Source organism: Coregonus clupeaformis, chromosome 21, assembly GCF_020615455.1.
Source record: "Coregonus clupeaformis isolate EN_2021a chromosome 21, ASM2061545v1, whole genome shotgun sequence".
Taxonomy (NCBI): domain Eukaryota; kingdom Metazoa; phylum Chordata; class Actinopteri; order Salmoniformes; family Salmonidae; genus Coregonus; species Coregonus clupeaformis.
In genome coordinates, this window is record NC_059212.1 from 56,474,376 (window position 1) to 56,490,847 (window position 16,472).

The 16,472-nt window shown below is 47.0% G+C and overlaps 1 protein-coding gene across 3 annotated transcripts in view; it reads left to right on the top strand.

Moving 5' to 3' along the window:
• Positions 1 to 16,472, top strand: part of LOC121535465 (calmodulin-regulated spectrin-associated protein 2-like) — a 94,271-nt gene that overhangs the window by 68,818 nt on the left and 8,981 nt on the right. For all 3 annotated transcript variants that reach the window (XM_041842565.2, XM_041842566.2, XM_041842567.2), the window contains exons 7-18: positions 5,858 to 5,948; positions 6,124 to 6,220; positions 6,383 to 6,405; positions 6,538 to 6,910; positions 7,069 to 7,711; positions 7,851 to 7,991; positions 8,337 to 8,571; positions 8,789 to 8,969; positions 9,474 to 10,146; positions 13,646 to 13,782; positions 14,388 to 14,596; positions 15,169 to 15,265. In XM_041842565.2, the coding sequence (XP_041698499.2) occupies positions 5,858 to 5,948; positions 6,124 to 6,220; positions 6,383 to 6,405; positions 6,538 to 6,910; positions 7,069 to 7,711; positions 7,851 to 7,991; positions 8,337 to 8,571; positions 8,789 to 8,969; positions 9,474 to 10,146; positions 13,646 to 13,782; positions 14,388 to 14,596; positions 15,169 to 15,265 (2,900 nt within the window). The remainder of the gene's footprint in view (positions 1 to 5,857; positions 5,949 to 6,123; positions 6,221 to 6,382; positions 6,406 to 6,537; positions 6,911 to 7,068; positions 7,712 to 7,850; positions 7,992 to 8,336; positions 8,572 to 8,788; positions 8,970 to 9,473; positions 10,147 to 13,645; positions 13,783 to 14,387; positions 14,597 to 15,168; positions 15,266 to 16,472) is intronic.

The window sequence follows — 16,472 nt, forward strand, 5'->3', positions numbered from 1 at the left end:
CCTGTCTCTCCCCATCTCTCCCTGTCTCTCCATGTCTCACCCCAGCTCTCCCCATCTCTCCCTGTCTCTCCCCATCTCTCCCTGTCTCTCCATGTCTCTCCCCATCTCTCCCTGTCTCTCTCTGTCGCTCTCTGTCTCTCCTGACCTCTCCCTGTCTCTCCCCATATCTCCCTGTCTCTCCATGTCTCACCCCAGCTCTCCCCATCTCTCCCTGTCTCTCCCCATCTCTCCCTGTCTCTCCATGTCTCTCCCCATCTCTCCCTGTCTCTCTCTGTCTCTCTCTGTCTCTCCTGACCTCTCCCTGTCTCTCCCTGTCTCTCCCCATCTCTCCCTGTCTCTCTCTGTCGATCTCTGTCTCTCCTGACCTCTCCCTGTCTCTCCCTGTCTCTCCCCATCTCTCCCCGTCTCTCTCTGTCGCTCTCTGTCTCTCCTGACCTCTCCCTGTCTCTCCCCATCTCTCCCTGTCTCTCCCTGCCCCTCTTGTTCTGTTGTTTTGCCCTTTTCTATCAGAGGAAGACAAAACTGTCTGTAAAGAACTGTTGATTCTTTATGTGCTACAAATAATACAGAATGTGTTCTGATTTACTGCGCATTCATACAGAATGTGTTCTGATTTACTGCTCATTCATACTGAATGTTTGTCAGTCCACTGAGGTGTTTTCAGTGTGACAGGACATAGACTAGAGAGAAACAGATAGAAAGCCATGCAATGTAGCCATGTAATGTAACCATGTAATCTGGTTATAGACCCTTAGAATGCGTAACATGTAGTATAGGAACATTAGTCAGAACCAATTGGGATTTTGATCCTGCCCCTGACCGTTGGCGCACTGTGTCCTTTCCTTAGACTGCTTATGTGTGTACCAACCTCCTGTTTAGTGAGACAAACACAACCAATAGGGTGCACAGGGTCCCCTTTGGCCTGTCGTACACACACACACACACACACACACACACACACACACACACACACACACACCATGCACCACTGGGTGTGTATAGACTGGTCACAGTGCTATAAACGTCTCAGGGAGGGTCAGAGAGTGATAGAACAGATCCTGAAGAGCAGCCAAAGGCCCTGGCATGGAGCCAACTGACTACTGGCCAAACCTCCTCCAGAACCACTATCCAGACCGCCACAGTGTGGGTGGGTGTCCTAGACTCAAAACTCAATTCAATGTCCAAAAGCTCTTGACAATCCAAAGGGAAATATCCAAGCAACAATGTTTTGAAATCTGAAGTCCAGTCTTAGTTTGTTGGGAGGTTGTGGTCAATGAAGACCCTCTTTTCCATAGTGACAGGGGCCCAGTCAAAAGAAGTGGGTGAAAAAGCTCTCAACAAATGAATGACTCTTGGATGGTCTCCAGAGCTAGTCTGTTTGTACCATTAAATCATGAAAGGAATAAAGCCATATTTGGGCTGTACTCTGTGTTGTGTGTGTGTGTGTGTATATATTACACTCCAATATATATCAGTTGGTATTTCATCAGTTTTCTCACTATACACTAGATGTTGAGGTATCGGAGCAATCTGAGGCTGCCAATAACACACACACACACACACACACACACACGACCAACACCAACACACACACACACACACTCAGTTACTTAGCAACAAAGGTAGCTTGGAGGCAGCTTTAATTGCTATCCCTGACCTCATCATTGATCTAGGGCGGCAGGTAGCTTAGTGGTTAAGAGCGTTGTGCCAGTAACCGAAAGGTCGCTGGTTCTAATCCCCGAGCTGACTAGGTGAAAAATCTGTCGATATGCCCTTGAGCAAGGCACTTAACCCTAATTGCTCCTGTAAGTTGCTCTGGATAAGAGCGTCTGCTAAATGACTTAAATGTAATCTACCAGCCACTATACAAGATGTTGCATCCTCTGTGACTTGTCTCAACAGAGACACCTTCTGGACAAATGCAGTTATTTGGGTGTATTACATTTCCTCTCCCCGTATCTAACTTGTGTGTGTGTGTTTTGTCCGGTTGCAGAGTAACTACCTGGTGTTTATGCTGTGTTTTGTCCTGTTGCAGAGTAACTACCTGGTGTTTATGCTGTGTTTTGTCCTGTTGCAGAGTAACTATCTGGTGTTTATGCTGTGTTTTGTCCTGTTGCAGAGTAACTACCTGGTGTTTATGCTGTGTTCTGTCCTGTTGCAGAGTAACTACCTGGTGTTTATGCTGTGTTTTGTCCTGTTGCAGAGTTACTACCTGGTGTTTATGCTGTGTTTTGTCCTGTTGCAGAGTAACTACCTGGTGTTTATGCTGTGTTTTGTCCTGTTGCAGAGTAACTATCTGGTGTTTATGCTGTGTTTTGTCCTGTTGCAGAGTAACTACCTGGTGTTTATGCTGTGTTTTGTCCTGTTGCAGAGTAACTACCTGGTGTTTATGCTGTGTTTTGTCCTGTTGCAGAGTAACTACCTGGTGTTTATGCTGTGTTTTGTCCTGTTGCAGAGTAACTACCTGGTGTTTATGCTGTGTTTTGTCCTGTTGCAGAGTAACTACCTGGTGTTTATGCTGTGTTTTGCCCTGTTGCAGAGTAACTACCTGGTGTTTATGCTGTGTTCTGTCCTGTTGCAGAGTAACTACCTGGTGTTTATGCTGTGTTTTGTCCTGTTGCAGAGTTACTACCTGGTGTTTATGCTGTGTTTTGTCCTGTTGCAGAGTAACTACCTGGTGTTTATGCTGTGTTTTGTCCAGTTGCAGAGTAACTACCTGGTGTTTATGCTGTGTTTTGTCCTGTTGCAGAGTAACTACCTGGTGTTTATGCTGTGTTCTGTCCTGTTGCAGAGTAACTATCTGGTGTTTATGCTGTGTTTTGTCCTGTTGCAGAGTAACTACCTGGTGTTTATGCTGTGTTTTGTCCAGTTGCAGAGTAACTACCTGGTGTTTATGCTGTGTTTTGTCCTGTTGCAGAGTTACTACCTGGTGTTTATGCTGTGTTTTGTCCTGTTGCAGAGCAACTACCTGGTGTTTATGCTGTGTTTTGTCCGGTTGCAGAGTAACTACCTGGTGTTTATGCTGTGTTTTGTCCTGTTGCAGAGTTACTACCTGGTGTTTATGGTGTGTTTTGTCCAGTTGCAGAGTAACTACCTGATGTTTATGCTGTGTTTTGTCCTGTTGCAGAACAACTACCTGATGTTTATGCTGTGTTTTGTCCTGTTGCAGAGTAACTACCTGGTGTTTATGCTGTGTTCTGTCCTGTTGCAGAGTAACTACCTGGTGTTTATGCTGTGTTTTGTCCAGTTGCAGAGTAACTACCTGGTGTTTATGCTGTGTTTTGTCCTGTTGCAGAGTTACTACCTGGTGTTTATGCTGTGTTTTGTCCTGTTGCAGAGTAACTATCTGGTGTTTATGCTGTGTTTTGTCCTGTTGCAGAGTTACTACCTGGTGTTTATGCTGTGTTTTGTCCAGTTGCAGAGTAACTACCTGGTGTTTATGCTGTGTTTTGTCCTGTTGCAGAGTTACTACCTGGTGTTTATGCTGTGTTTTGTCCTGTTGCAGAGTAACTACCTGGTGTTTATGCTGTGTTTTGTCCTGTTGCAGAGTTACTACCTGGTGTTTATGCTGTGTTTTGTCCTGTTGCAGAGTAACTACCTGGTGTTTATGCTGTGTTTTGTCCAGTTGCAGAGTAACTACCTGGTGTTTATGCTGTGTTTTGTCCTGTTGCAGAACAACTACCTGATGTTTATGCTGTGTTTTGTCCGGTTGCAGAGTAACTACCTGGTGTTTATGCTGTGTTTTGTCCTGTTGCAGAGTAACTACCTGGTGTTTATGCTGTGTTTTGTCCTGTTGCAGAGTAACTACCTGGTGTTTATGCTGTGTTTTGTCCTGTTGCAGAGTAACTACCTGGTGTTTGTGCTGTGTTTTGTCCTGTTGCAGAACAACTACCTGATGTTTATGCTGTGTTTTGTCCGGTTGCAGAGTAACTACCTGGTGTTTATGCTGTGTTTTGTCCTGTTGCAGAACAACTACCTGGTGTTTATGGTGTGTTTTGTCCAGTTGCAGAGTAACTACCTGATGTTTATGCTGTGTTTTGTCCTGTTGCAGAACAACTACCTGATGTTTATGCTGTGTTTTGTCCTGTTGCAGAGTAACTACCTGGTGTTTATGCTGTGTTCTGTCCTGTTGCAGAGTAACTACCTGGTGTTTATGCTGTGTTTTGTCCTGTTGCAGAGTAATTACCTCGTGTGTGTGCTGTGTTTTGTCCTGTTGCAGAGTAACTACCTGGTGTTTATGCTGTGTTTTGTCCAGTTGCAGAGTAACTACCTGGTGTTTATGCTGTGTTTTGTCCTGTTGCAGAGTTACTACCTGGTGTTTATGCTGTGTTTTGCCCTGTTGCAGAGTAACTACCTGGTGTTTATGCTGTGTTTTGTCCTGTTGCAGAACAACTACCTGATGTTTATGCTGTGTTTTGTCCGGTTGCAGAGTAACTACCTGGTGTTTATGCTGTGTTTTGTCCTGTTGCAGAACAACTACCTGGTGTTTATGGTGTGTTTTGTCCAGTTGCAGAGTAACTACCTGATGTTTATGCTGTGTTTTGTCCTGTTGCAGAACAACTACCTGATGTTTATGCTGTGTTTTGTCCTGTTGCAGAACAACTACCTGGTGTTTATGGTGTGTTTTGTCCTGTTGCAGAGTAACTACCTGGTGTTTATGGTGTGTTTTGTCCTGTTGCAGAGTAACTACCTCGTGTTTGTGCTGTGTTTTGTCCTGTTGCAGAGTAACTACCTGGTGTTTATGCTGTGTTTTGTCCAGTTGCAGAGTAACTACCTGGTGTTTATGCTGTGTTTTGCCCTGTTGCAGAGTAACTACCTGGTGTTTATGCTGTGTTTTGTCCGGTTGCAGAGTAACTACCTGGTGTTTATGGTGTGTTTTGTCCAGTTGCAGAGTAACTACCTGATGTTTATGCTGTGTTTTGTCCTGTTGCAGAACAACTACCTGGTGTTTATGGTGTGTTTTGTCCTGTTGCAGAGTAACTACCTGGTGTTTATGGTGTGTTTTGTCCTGTTGCAGAGTAATTACCTGGTGTGTGTGCTGTGTTTTGTCCTGTTGCAGAGTAACTACCTGGTGTTTATGGTGTGTTTTGTCCTGTTGCAGAGTAATTACCTGGTGTGTGTGCTGTGTTTTGCCCTGTTGCAGAATAATTACCTGGTGTGTGTGCTGTGTTTTGCCCTGTTGCAGAGTAACTACCTGGTGTTTATGGTGTGTTTTGTCCTGTTGCAGAGTAACTACCTGATGTTTATGCTGTGTTTTGTCCTGTTGCAGAGTAACTACCTGGTGTTTATGGTGTGTTTTGTCCTGTTGCAGAGTAATTACCTGGTGTGTGTGCTGTGTTTTGCCCTGTTGCAGAATAATTACCTGGTGTGTGTGCTGTGTTTTGTCCAGTTGCTGAGTAACTACCTGGTGTTTATGCTGTGTTTTGTCCTGTTGCAGAGTAACTACCTGGTGTTTATGCTGTGTTTTGTCCTGTTGCAGAACAACTACCTGGTGTTTATGCTGTGTTTTGTCCTGTTGCAGAGTAACTACCTGGTGTTCATGCTGTGTTTTGTCCTGTTGCAGAGTAACTACCTGGTGTTTATGCTGTGTTTTGTCCTGTTGCAGAGTAACTACCTGGTGTTCATGCTGTGTTTTGTCCTGTTGCAGAACAACTACCTGGTGTTTATGCTGTGTTTTGTCCAGTTGCAGAGTAACTACCTGGTGTTTATGCTGTGTTTTGTCCTGTTGCAGAACAACTACCTGGTGTTTATGGTGTGTTTTGTCCAGTTGCAGAGTAACTACCTGGTGTTTATGCTGTGTTTTGTCCTGTTGCAGAGTAACTACCTGGTGTTTATGCTGTGTTTTGTCCTGTTGCAGAGTAATTACCTGGTGTTTATGGCAGAGCTGTTCTGGTGGTTTGAAGTGGTGAAGCCTTCGTTTGTACAGCCCAGAGTCTTTGACCCACAAGGTAAGGATATTGGTGTGGGAAAGCCAAAAATGATGATGATGATTGGGATTATGAAGATAATCAACTGCATTTGCATATCACATTATATTTCAGTTTTCACCAGAACTCAGATCACGTCACATACCTTTATTGACTTGAGAATCCTGAAGAATGATTGGTGTTTGTTTGTATCCAGCCTGTGATCCTGCCCATTCATCCAGGACTATGGGTGCTATGTGTAGCCCAGCCAAACAGGACTTTGGGGACAGACCTGACAGCCCAGAAGACAACAGGTATGATTTAATATTGAGTGGACAAATATAATGACCTGTAGTTATTAAATGTTCTCTTATTGAACAAGGTTATGAAAGGTCCAGCATAGTTCAACTCAGCAGTTAGAGGAGGTATGCTCTTGAGCTTTATCAGAATACTCTCTCTCTCCCCCCCACTCTCAGGCTTCAACCAGACTCTGCTTCAGGTAAGAACACAGGAACTACCTACTCCTCTCCTCAGAATCACAAACACTCCTTTGTCTTATCTAGCTGAAGAATCTGAACTACTACTGGTTCTCTGTGTGAGTGGAGCTAATCGATTTCCTTGTTCCTGGCAGGTGTGATAAAGAGGTCGGCGTCCATGTCCTATGTGGACGGCTGTGTGGGGACGTGGCCTAAGGACAGACGGCCTCGGGGCATTTCCTTTGAGATTCCTCTGGAAGGGGACCCTAGCGCCCCTCCCTGTCGGGGTCCTTCCCTCCGAGGCATGACCCGCTCTGCCAGCACAGAGGGCCTGGGGGAGTTCAAAGTTCACCACGCACCTCGGGGGGGCATGAGGCGCCAACTCCCCTTTCAGCCGGTCAGCGTTAACAGTCAGGGTTGCAGCGCCGGACACATACCTGAGGAGGACTACGACAGGGACTCACTAAACTACAACTCCCATAAAGCACTGGGGCGCGGGCAGACTCAGCCACACAGGAACCAGAGCAGGTACGTCTGATGGCTCTGTTGGTAGTACATGAGAGTTGTGGGTTTTAATGTCTGCAAGGTGGACATATATATTGAATGTAAATATGTTACATACATGTTAACTGTTAGATGCTATGGATACGTGTCTAATAAATTATCATACCCGTCTGTTAATCTAGATATTCCAATGGCGTTCTCCCAGAGAACGGCAATGGCGGCAGCAGCCCCGTCAGCCTGTCGACCCCGCCGAGCATCGAGGAGGCCCTGAAAATCATCCATGACACAGAGAGGCCCCACGGCAGCCTGGGGCCCGGGGCCAACGGCTTCTTCCTCCATGATGGAGCCGAACCTCCAGACCCAGGGGACGACCCTGACGACTACCCAGGATCGGCTAAGGCCCGGGCAGATGAGGCCGACCCCAACTCCGCCTCTACGGATGAGGTGGACACAGGGATCCACGTGAGGACGGAGGACATCCAGGAGAGTTTGGATGAGGACAACTCTTCTCTCAGGGACTACTCTGATATAGACCCTGACTATGAGGCTATGACCCGATCCTGTCCCCTACCAGAGGGGGATGGAGAGAGGGGGGTGAGGAACGGAGACAGGAATGGAGAAAGGGGAGAGAGGAGCAGCCCATGCCCCAGCCCGGTGCCCCCCGCCCCCCTGTCCCACGTGCCCAGCGGAGGCGTGGTTCGCATGACCAGCTTCGCCGAGCAGAAGTTTCGTAAGCTTGAGGGGCGGAGCAGTGGAGGGACCACCCCCGAGAGCTCCGAGCTCAATGTTCCAAACACGCCACCTACACAAACTGCCACGCCTGAGGTCAGTAGAGAAACTCTCTCTCTCTCCATTGATCTATTACTCTGTTCACTCTCTTTCTCTCTCAACTCCCTTTTTCTACTCTGTGTTTCTCTCTCTTCTTCCCACTCTCTCAACTTCACTCTCTCTCTCTCCCTCACAGGGCTCAAGCCCAGCCCACCCGGCCCAGAGCCCGGCCACGCCCCCTACCAGAGACCACACCCACCTGCTGTCGTCAGAGATGGTGCACCTGAAGATGAAGCTGGAGGAGAAACGCAGAGCCATCGAGGCCCAGAAAAAGAAGGTATAGGCTAGTTTAGCTTCTGAGAGCTTCTTCTCTTTGGCTGCATCTGAAATGACATCCTATTCCCTATTTCCATAGGGCTCTGGTCAAAAGTAGTGCACTTTTTAGTTGGGTGATTGGGTATCGTGTCAGACAAAGAACAAAACAACGGTCCTGAAGCGCTACTACGGGTTTTTAAAGGAACAGTCCAATCAAATGATTTGAGTTAGTTATCAAACCTAATCAAACATAAATCACTTCATTTGAACCATCATCTTGTTGGATAATTAAGCATACTAAGCCAGCATGTTCATTGGTTATAAAAAAATGTGTTGAAATAGTCAACAATTTTTGTCACTGTTTCAGGTGGAGGCAGCGTTCACCCGGCATCGTCAGAAGATGGGCCGGACAGCCTTCCTCAACGTGGTGAGACGGAAAGGGGTCACCCCTTCGCCCACCAGCCCCAGGCCCATCCCTGGGGGCCCAGACCTGGACAAACCCTCCCCGGACCCCCTCCTCACACCGTCAGGCAGTCTGGGCCGGGCAGAGAGGTGCAAGCCCGACGGAGCAGCTCCCAAGTCCCCCTGCGAGGAGGGTGCAGGTGGGTCACCACTATAGCTTCCTGTCAAAATAAAGGTTCAATAAAAACGGGCCTGGTCCCAGCTCTGTTTGTGCTGTTGCCAATTTTGGCTCGACAATGACCATTGACCATTATCACAAAATGATAGAGGGCCAGGCTAGAGAGCAGTCAAACTACAGGATGTGTACTGTTTTACCTTACCTTATAAAGTACACGTGTCCGCTGTGTCTTGCTCCAGGGTTAGGGGGTGGAGAGGTGGACCTGGCTGAGTACACTAGCTCCATCGAGAGGCTGAACACGTCCCTGGGGTTCCTGCAGACGGAGATGCAGCGGCTGGCCCAGCAGCAGGACAGGATCATGGCTATGAGGGAACAGCAACAAGCCTGGGTCATACCTCCTCCAGCGCCCTCACCACACAGGTAACACTGACATACACACACACACACACACACACACATACGCACACACACACGCACACACGCACGCACACACACACGCACACACATACGCACACACATACACACACGCACACACACACGCACACACACACACGCACACACACACGCACACACACACACGCACACACACACACATACGCACACACACACGCACACACACACGCACACACATACGCATACACACATATACACACACATACACACACACACACACACATACACACACACGCACACATACACACACACACGCACACACACACACACACACACACACACACACACACAGGTATGATAATCAATACACATAAATGGTACATAAGAATGGCATGATATTTAGACGAAAACCATGTGTCATCATACTGTTATCCCTAATTAATTGTGATAACAGATCAATTATCGCAATACTAATATTGCTTGGTTAGTTATCATTGTAAAAATGGAATTCCAAATTTCAACTCTCTACAGGCAGCTCCGGGATCTCCGGAGCAACAGTGTAACCGGCCGGGGGTCCGTGGGGTCGCTGTCCCCTATCCTGTCCTCTGCCGGTGGTTCCCCCCGCGCCCCCCACCGTTCCCCTAGTGGCCTCAAGCGCCGACCAGCCTCCTTCCACGCCAGCACCCCTCACACCTCCCGTACCCCACGCCCCAGCGAGCTCAAGGTAACCCCCTTAAGACGGATGCTCAACACCCCAACGTCCGTGGACAGTCTGCCCAGGCTACGACGCTTCTCCCCCAGCCAGACCCAGGTCACTTCCTTTGCCTACCTGGGACACGATGAGGGTCCTGGGGCCACAGAAGGGGGCAAGGAGAGAGGGACCACAGGCGGAGCAGAGGAGCCCCAGAACCAAAATAAGCACCCTGAGACAGAGACAGAGGTAGCTGCTGCGGGGATAAGGAGTGCAGGCGCTCATCCCTCCTCGCCCACTAAAGAGCCAGCCAAAGAGAGAGAGGAGGAGAGGAAGGAGGAGAGGAGAAATGGAAGAAGGACGGAGAAGTTGGCAGAGGTGCTTTTCCAGCCCAGTAGAGACCTGGTAGAAGTACCAATGTCCACGCTGAAGCCTCTGGGAGGACAGGGTCTGGAGACGAGTGGAGAGCTGTGCGGAGAGGACCAGAAAATGTGCTGTGGGTTCTTCTACAAGGTAGGAATTTCAGAATTGTGAGATGAATGTACAAGTACTGTGTTTAGCATGTCACGACTCAAAAATGTTGAATGTGTTGATTGATCCATTTTTGTTATAATCATAAAATATGAAAGTTACGTGTACAGTGTACGGACTGTAAAAGCAACAGGACAGTATAATGTTCATACAGAACTATGTGTCTGCCACATGAACTATGGGATGACTCATGAACCATTACTTATTCTGGGTCAGGGACAGTAATTGTGTGTACAGTCTCTAGGTCAAAGGATGAAACTGCTCACCTAGTAATGCTAGAGCAGTAGACTGCTGAGCTATGCTAGGAGAATGGAGCCAACAGAGCTGCCACTGCAGATGGGATAGCTAACAGATGGGATAGCTAACAGATGGGATAGCTAACAGCTACCCAGTGTATTTGCTGGAAGCTACTATCAACTTTCAACAGACACAACTCAATCAATCAATCACATTTATTTTATAAAGCCTTTTTACGTCAGCAGTTGTCAAAGTGCTATACAGATACCCAGCATAAAACCCAGAGAGCAAGCAATGTAACGCTCCCAAAAACACTTCAGCGAGCAGGCCTTCCTAATTGACCTGGCCCAGGTATCCTGGATGGATATAGATCTCATTCCGTCAGTAGAGGATGCCTGGTTGTTCTTTAAAAGTAATTTCCTCTCAATCTTAAATAGACATGCCCCATTCAAAAAATACAGAACTAAGAACAGATATAGCCCCTGGTTCTCCTCAGACTTGACTGCCCTTGACCAGCACAAAAACATCCTGTGGCGTACTGCATTAGCATCAAATAGCCCCCGTGATATGCAACTTTTCAGGGAAGTTAGGAACCAATATACACAAGCAGTTAGGAAAGCAAAGGCTAACTTTTTTCAAACAGAAATTTGCATCCTGTAGCACTAACTCCAAAAAGTTTTGGGACACTGTAAAGTCCATGGAAAATAAGAGCACTTCCTCCCAGCTGCCCACTGCACTGAGGCTAGGAAACACTATCACCACCGATAAATCTACAATAATCGAGAATTTCAACAAGCATTTTGCTACGGCTGGCCATGCTTTCCACCTGGCTACCACTACCCCGGCCACCAGCTCTGCACCCTCCGCTGCAACTTGCCCATGCCCCCCCGCTTCTCCTTCACACAAATCCAGACAGCTGATGTTCTAAAAGAGCTGCAAAATCTGGACCCCTACAAATCATCTGGACTAGACAATCTGGACCCTTTCTTTCTAAAACTAGCCGCGCGAAATTGTCGCAACCCCTATTACTAGCCTGTTCAACCTCTCTTTCGTAACGTCTGAGATCCCCAGAGATTGGAAAGCTGCCGCGGTCATCCCCCTCTTCAAAGGGGGTGACACTCTAGATCCAAACTGTTACAGACCCATATCCATCCTGCCCTGCCTTTCAAAAAGTTTTTGAAAGCCAAGTCAACAAACAGATCACCAACCATTTCGAATCCCACCGTACCTTCTCCGCTATGCAATCCGGTTTCCGAGCTGGTCATGGGTGCACTTCAGCCACGATCAAGGTCCTAAATGATATTATAACCGCGATCGATAATAGACAGTACTGTGCAGCCGTTTTCATTGACCTGGCCAAGGCTTTCGACTCTGTCAACCACCGCATTCTTATTGGCAGACTAAATAGCCTTGGTTTCTCAATTGACTGCCTCGCCTGGTTCACCAACTACTTCTCAGATAGAGTTCAATGTGTCAAATCGGAGGGCCTGTTGTCTGGACCTATGGCAGTCTCTATGGGGGTGCCACAGGGTTCAATTCTTGGGCCAACTCTTTTCTCTGTGTATATCAATGACGTCGCTCTTGCTGCTGGTGACTCTCAGATCCACCTCTACGCAGACGACACCATTTTGTATACATCTGGCCCTTCATTGGACACTGTGTTAACAAACCTCCAAACGAGCTTCAATTCCATACAACACTCCTTCAGTAGCCTCCAACTGCTCTTAAACACTAGTAAAACAAAATGCATCCTCTTCAACCGAACGCTGCTTGCACCCGCCCACCCGACTAGAATCACTACTCTAGACGGGTCTGACCTAGAGTACGTGGACAACTACAAATATCTAGGTGTCTGGTTAGACTGTAAACTCTCCTTCCAGACTCACATTAAGAATCTCCAATCCAAAGTTAAATCTAGAATCGGTTTCCTATTTCGCAACAAAGCCTCCTTCACTCATGCTGCCAAACATGCCCTCGTAAAACTGACTATCCTACCGATCCTTGACTTCGGCGATGTCATTTACAAAATAGCCTCCAACACTCTACTCAGCAAATTGGATGTTGTCTATCACAGTGCCATCCGTTTTGTCTCCAAAGCCCCATATAATACCCACCACTGTGACCTGTACGCTCTTGTTGGCTGGTCCTCACTACATATTCGTCGCCAAACCCACTGGCTCCAGGCCATCTATAAATCACTGCTAGGCAAATCCCCGTCTTATCTTAGCTCATTGGTCACCATAGCAACACCCACCCGTAGTCTGCGCTCCAGCGGGTATATCTCACTGGTCATCCCCAAAGCCAACACCTCCTTTGGCCGCAATTCCTTCCAGTTCTCTGCTGCCAATGACTGGAACAAATTGCAAAAATCTCTGAAGCTGGAGACACTTATCTCCCTCACTAACTTTAAGCATCAGTTGTCAGAGCACCTTACCGATCACTGCACCTGTACACAGCCCATCTGAAATTAGCCCGCCCAACTACCTCATCCCTATATTGTTATTTATTTTGCTCATCTGTACCCCAGTATCTCTATTTGCACATCATCTCTTGCACATCATTCCAGTGTTAATACTAAATTGTAATTATTTTGCACTATAGCCTATTTTATTGCCTTACCTCCATAACTTGCTAAATTTGCACACTGTATATTAATTGTATTTCTGTTGTATTTTTTTGATTTTTGTTTTGTTTTACCCCATATGTAACTCTGTGTTGTTGTTTTTATCGCACTGCTTTGCTTTATCTTGGCCAGGTCGCAGTTGTAAATGAGAACTTGTTCTCAACTGGTTTACCTGGTTAAATAAAGGTGAAATAAAAAAATTTAAAAAAATAGAGGAAGAAGCACAAATGTCCTTATTCCAGTAAAAAACTAAAATCTGGAAAACTAGCCTCCACTGTACAACATACTCTTTAACTGGTTAAAATTGGTCATATACATCTGCCATGATGGAATGTATGCCTGAATTCCCCCTGACATACATTTGACCGATCTTGATGAGCGATCTTTGAAGTGAGAGGATGTGACAATGCTGTCTGATCTCATTTAGTCTCTGGAGCTACAAAAAAACGAAGTTCTGTAAACTAGCCTTCATGTTGGCACCAATCGTTCCATGACAAGAAGATTACAATTTCCACTCTTAAGTAGAACTTTGGTGTCAACATGGCAGCCATTTAAATTCTGAAATGCAAAAACAGTTTGCCAACCTATTTCTGACTCTGTCTCCACCCCGTACCCCTCCAGGACGATGGGAAGGGAGAGGAGGACATGGCGGTGAAGAGGGCTGCTCTGCTGGAGAAGAGACAGAGGAGAGAGAAGGAGACGCAGGAGAAGAAACAGCAGCTGGAGCTGGAGCAGGAGCAGAGGAAGGAGGAAGCACGGTCAGTCTGCACCTTCAGGGCCTTTCCCACTCTTATGCCCGGTCTGAAAACTACCCTTAGGGGGTCTGTAGACTACCTATATGGGGTCTGAAAACTACCTTTAGGGAGTCTGAATGCTACCCTTAGGGAGTCTGAAGACTACCTTTAGGGGGTCTGAAAACTACCTTTAGGGAGTCTGAATGCTACCCTTAGGGAGTCTGAAGACTACCTTTAGGGGGTCTGAAAACTACTATTAGGGAGTCTGAAGACTACCTTTAGGGGGTCTGAATGCTACCCTTAGGGAGTCTGAAAACTACTATTAGGGAGTCTGAAAACTACCTTTAGGGGGTCTGAAAACTACCCTTAGGGAGTCTGAAGACTACCTTTAGGAGGTCTGTAAATTTACCTTTAGGGAGTCTGAAAAGTACCGTTCGGGGTTGGTTTCAGACCCAAGCTACTTCTCTTTTATTCAGAGAGTGGTGAATCCTAACATCCAATTGGAATGTAGTCATGCAATGATGTCAATGGGTGACTAAGTGAAAATCCACCCCTTAGTAACTTCCCTCTTATTTGGTAATCCCACAGAAGTATTGAAGCCTGTCATCTCTCCTGTCCCTCTTCCCTAGGCTGAAAGGAGAGGAGGAGCAGCAGAAGAGAGAGGATGAAAAGCAGAGGAAAGATTACATAAAGAATGAGTACATGAGGAGGAAGCATTTGAAGCAGGTGGAGGATATGGATGTCAGGCCCCGCCATGGAAGTCTTAAAAAGAAGCCACGCCCCAAATCCATCCACAGGGATGTCATGGAGTCACCCAAGCCCCCCGTCAGAGGCACAGGTAACACACACACTACAGTATGCACACAGATTCACACACACACACACACGTGTTTGTTTTACTATCCTTGTGGGGAACCAAAAATGTATTCCATTTCAAAATCCTATTTTCCCTAACCCCTTAACCTAAACTTAACGCTAAAACTAACCCTAACCCTAATTGTAACCTTAAATCTAACCCCTAGTCCTTAAATACCATTTTTTCTTGTGGGGACCGACAAATTAAAATATTTGTTAAAATATTTTTTATATGTTTTATTTTTTTATTGTTACATTCACCAGATAGGTGCAGTGAAATGTGTTGTTTTACAGGGTCAGCCATAGTAGTACGGCACCTCTGGGGCAAATTAGGCTTAAGTGCCTTGCTCAAGGGCACAGACATATTTTCACATTGTAGGCTCGGGTATCTCCACAAGGATAGTAAAACCATACCACACACACACACTATAGATAGATACACACGCACACGCACTCTATGCACATGCTCACTTTACACATAGATGTGTATTTAGTACACACACATATTCACACGCACACACACTCAAACATGTCTTCTGTGTTTACCTCGTCCAGGTACTCGACCGCGTGGGTTCTCAATCTCCAGTATGTCCCTGGCCTCCCTCAACCTGGCCGACAATGACAGCAACTTGGGAGATAAGAGGACCCCCAGGTGAGGCCAGCTATTGCCTGATTAAAATGACCATACAGTTATGTTGTTCCTGGTTTAGCCAACTATTTTGGCATGACAATGTCAAAGGAGTTGACTTGAGCACAAACAGACTGGCACCCAGGCTGGCTACGATACAACCAAGGCCTTAAAGAGCATCAAAAGCATGAATACGCCTTCAAGAGGACATTAATGTGTCTTATGACTTGTCTATGTAAAGCAATCAGAACTGTTTTCACTCTGGATCTTAACCTCTGCATCTTAATCTTCCTCTCTCTCTCCTCCTCGCTCATTCCTGTCTCTCTCCTCCTCGCTCATTCCTGTCTCTCTCTCCTCCTCGCTCTATTCCTGTCTCTCTCTCCTCCTCGCTCATTCCTGTCTCTCTCTCCTCCTTGCTCTATTCCTCTCTCTCTCCTCCTTGCTCTATTCCTCTCTCTCTCCTCCTCGCTCTATTCCTCTCTCTCTCCTCCTCGCTCTATTCCTGTCTCTCTCCTCCTCGCTCTATTCCTGTCTCTCTCCTCCTCGCTCTATTCCTGTCTCTCTCTCCTCCTCGCTCTATTCCTGTCTCTCTCTCCTCCTCGCTCTATTCCTGTTTCACTTCTCCTCGCTCTATTCCTGTCTCTCTCTCCTCCTCGCTCTATTCCTGTCTCTCTCTCCTCCTCGCTCTATTCCTGTCTCTCTCTCCTCCTCGCTCTATTCCTGTTTCACTTCTCCTCGCTCTATTCCTCTCTCTCTCCTCCTTGCTCTATTCCTGTCTCTCTCTCCTCCTCGCTCTATTCCTGTCTCTCTCTCCTCGTCGCTCTATTCCTGTTTCACTTCTCCTCGCTCTATTCCTCTCTCTCTCCTCCTCGCTCTATTCCTGTCTCTCTCCTCCTCGCTCTATTCCTGTCTCTCTCTCCTCCTCGCTCTATTCCTGTCTCTCTCTCCTCCTCGCTCTATTCCTCTCTCTCACCTCCTCGCTCTATTCCTCTCTCTCTCCTCCTCGCTCTATTCCTGTCTCTCTCCTCCTCGCTCTATTCCTGTCTCTCTCCTCCTCGCTCTATTCCTGTCTCTCTCTCCTCCTCGCTCTATTCCTGTCTCTCCTTCCTCCTCGCTCTATTCCTGTCACTCTCCTCTTCGCTCTATTCCTGTCTCTCTCCTCCTCGCTCTATTCCTGTCTCTCTCTCCTCCTCGCTCTATTCCTGTTTCACTTCTCCTCGCTCATTCCTCT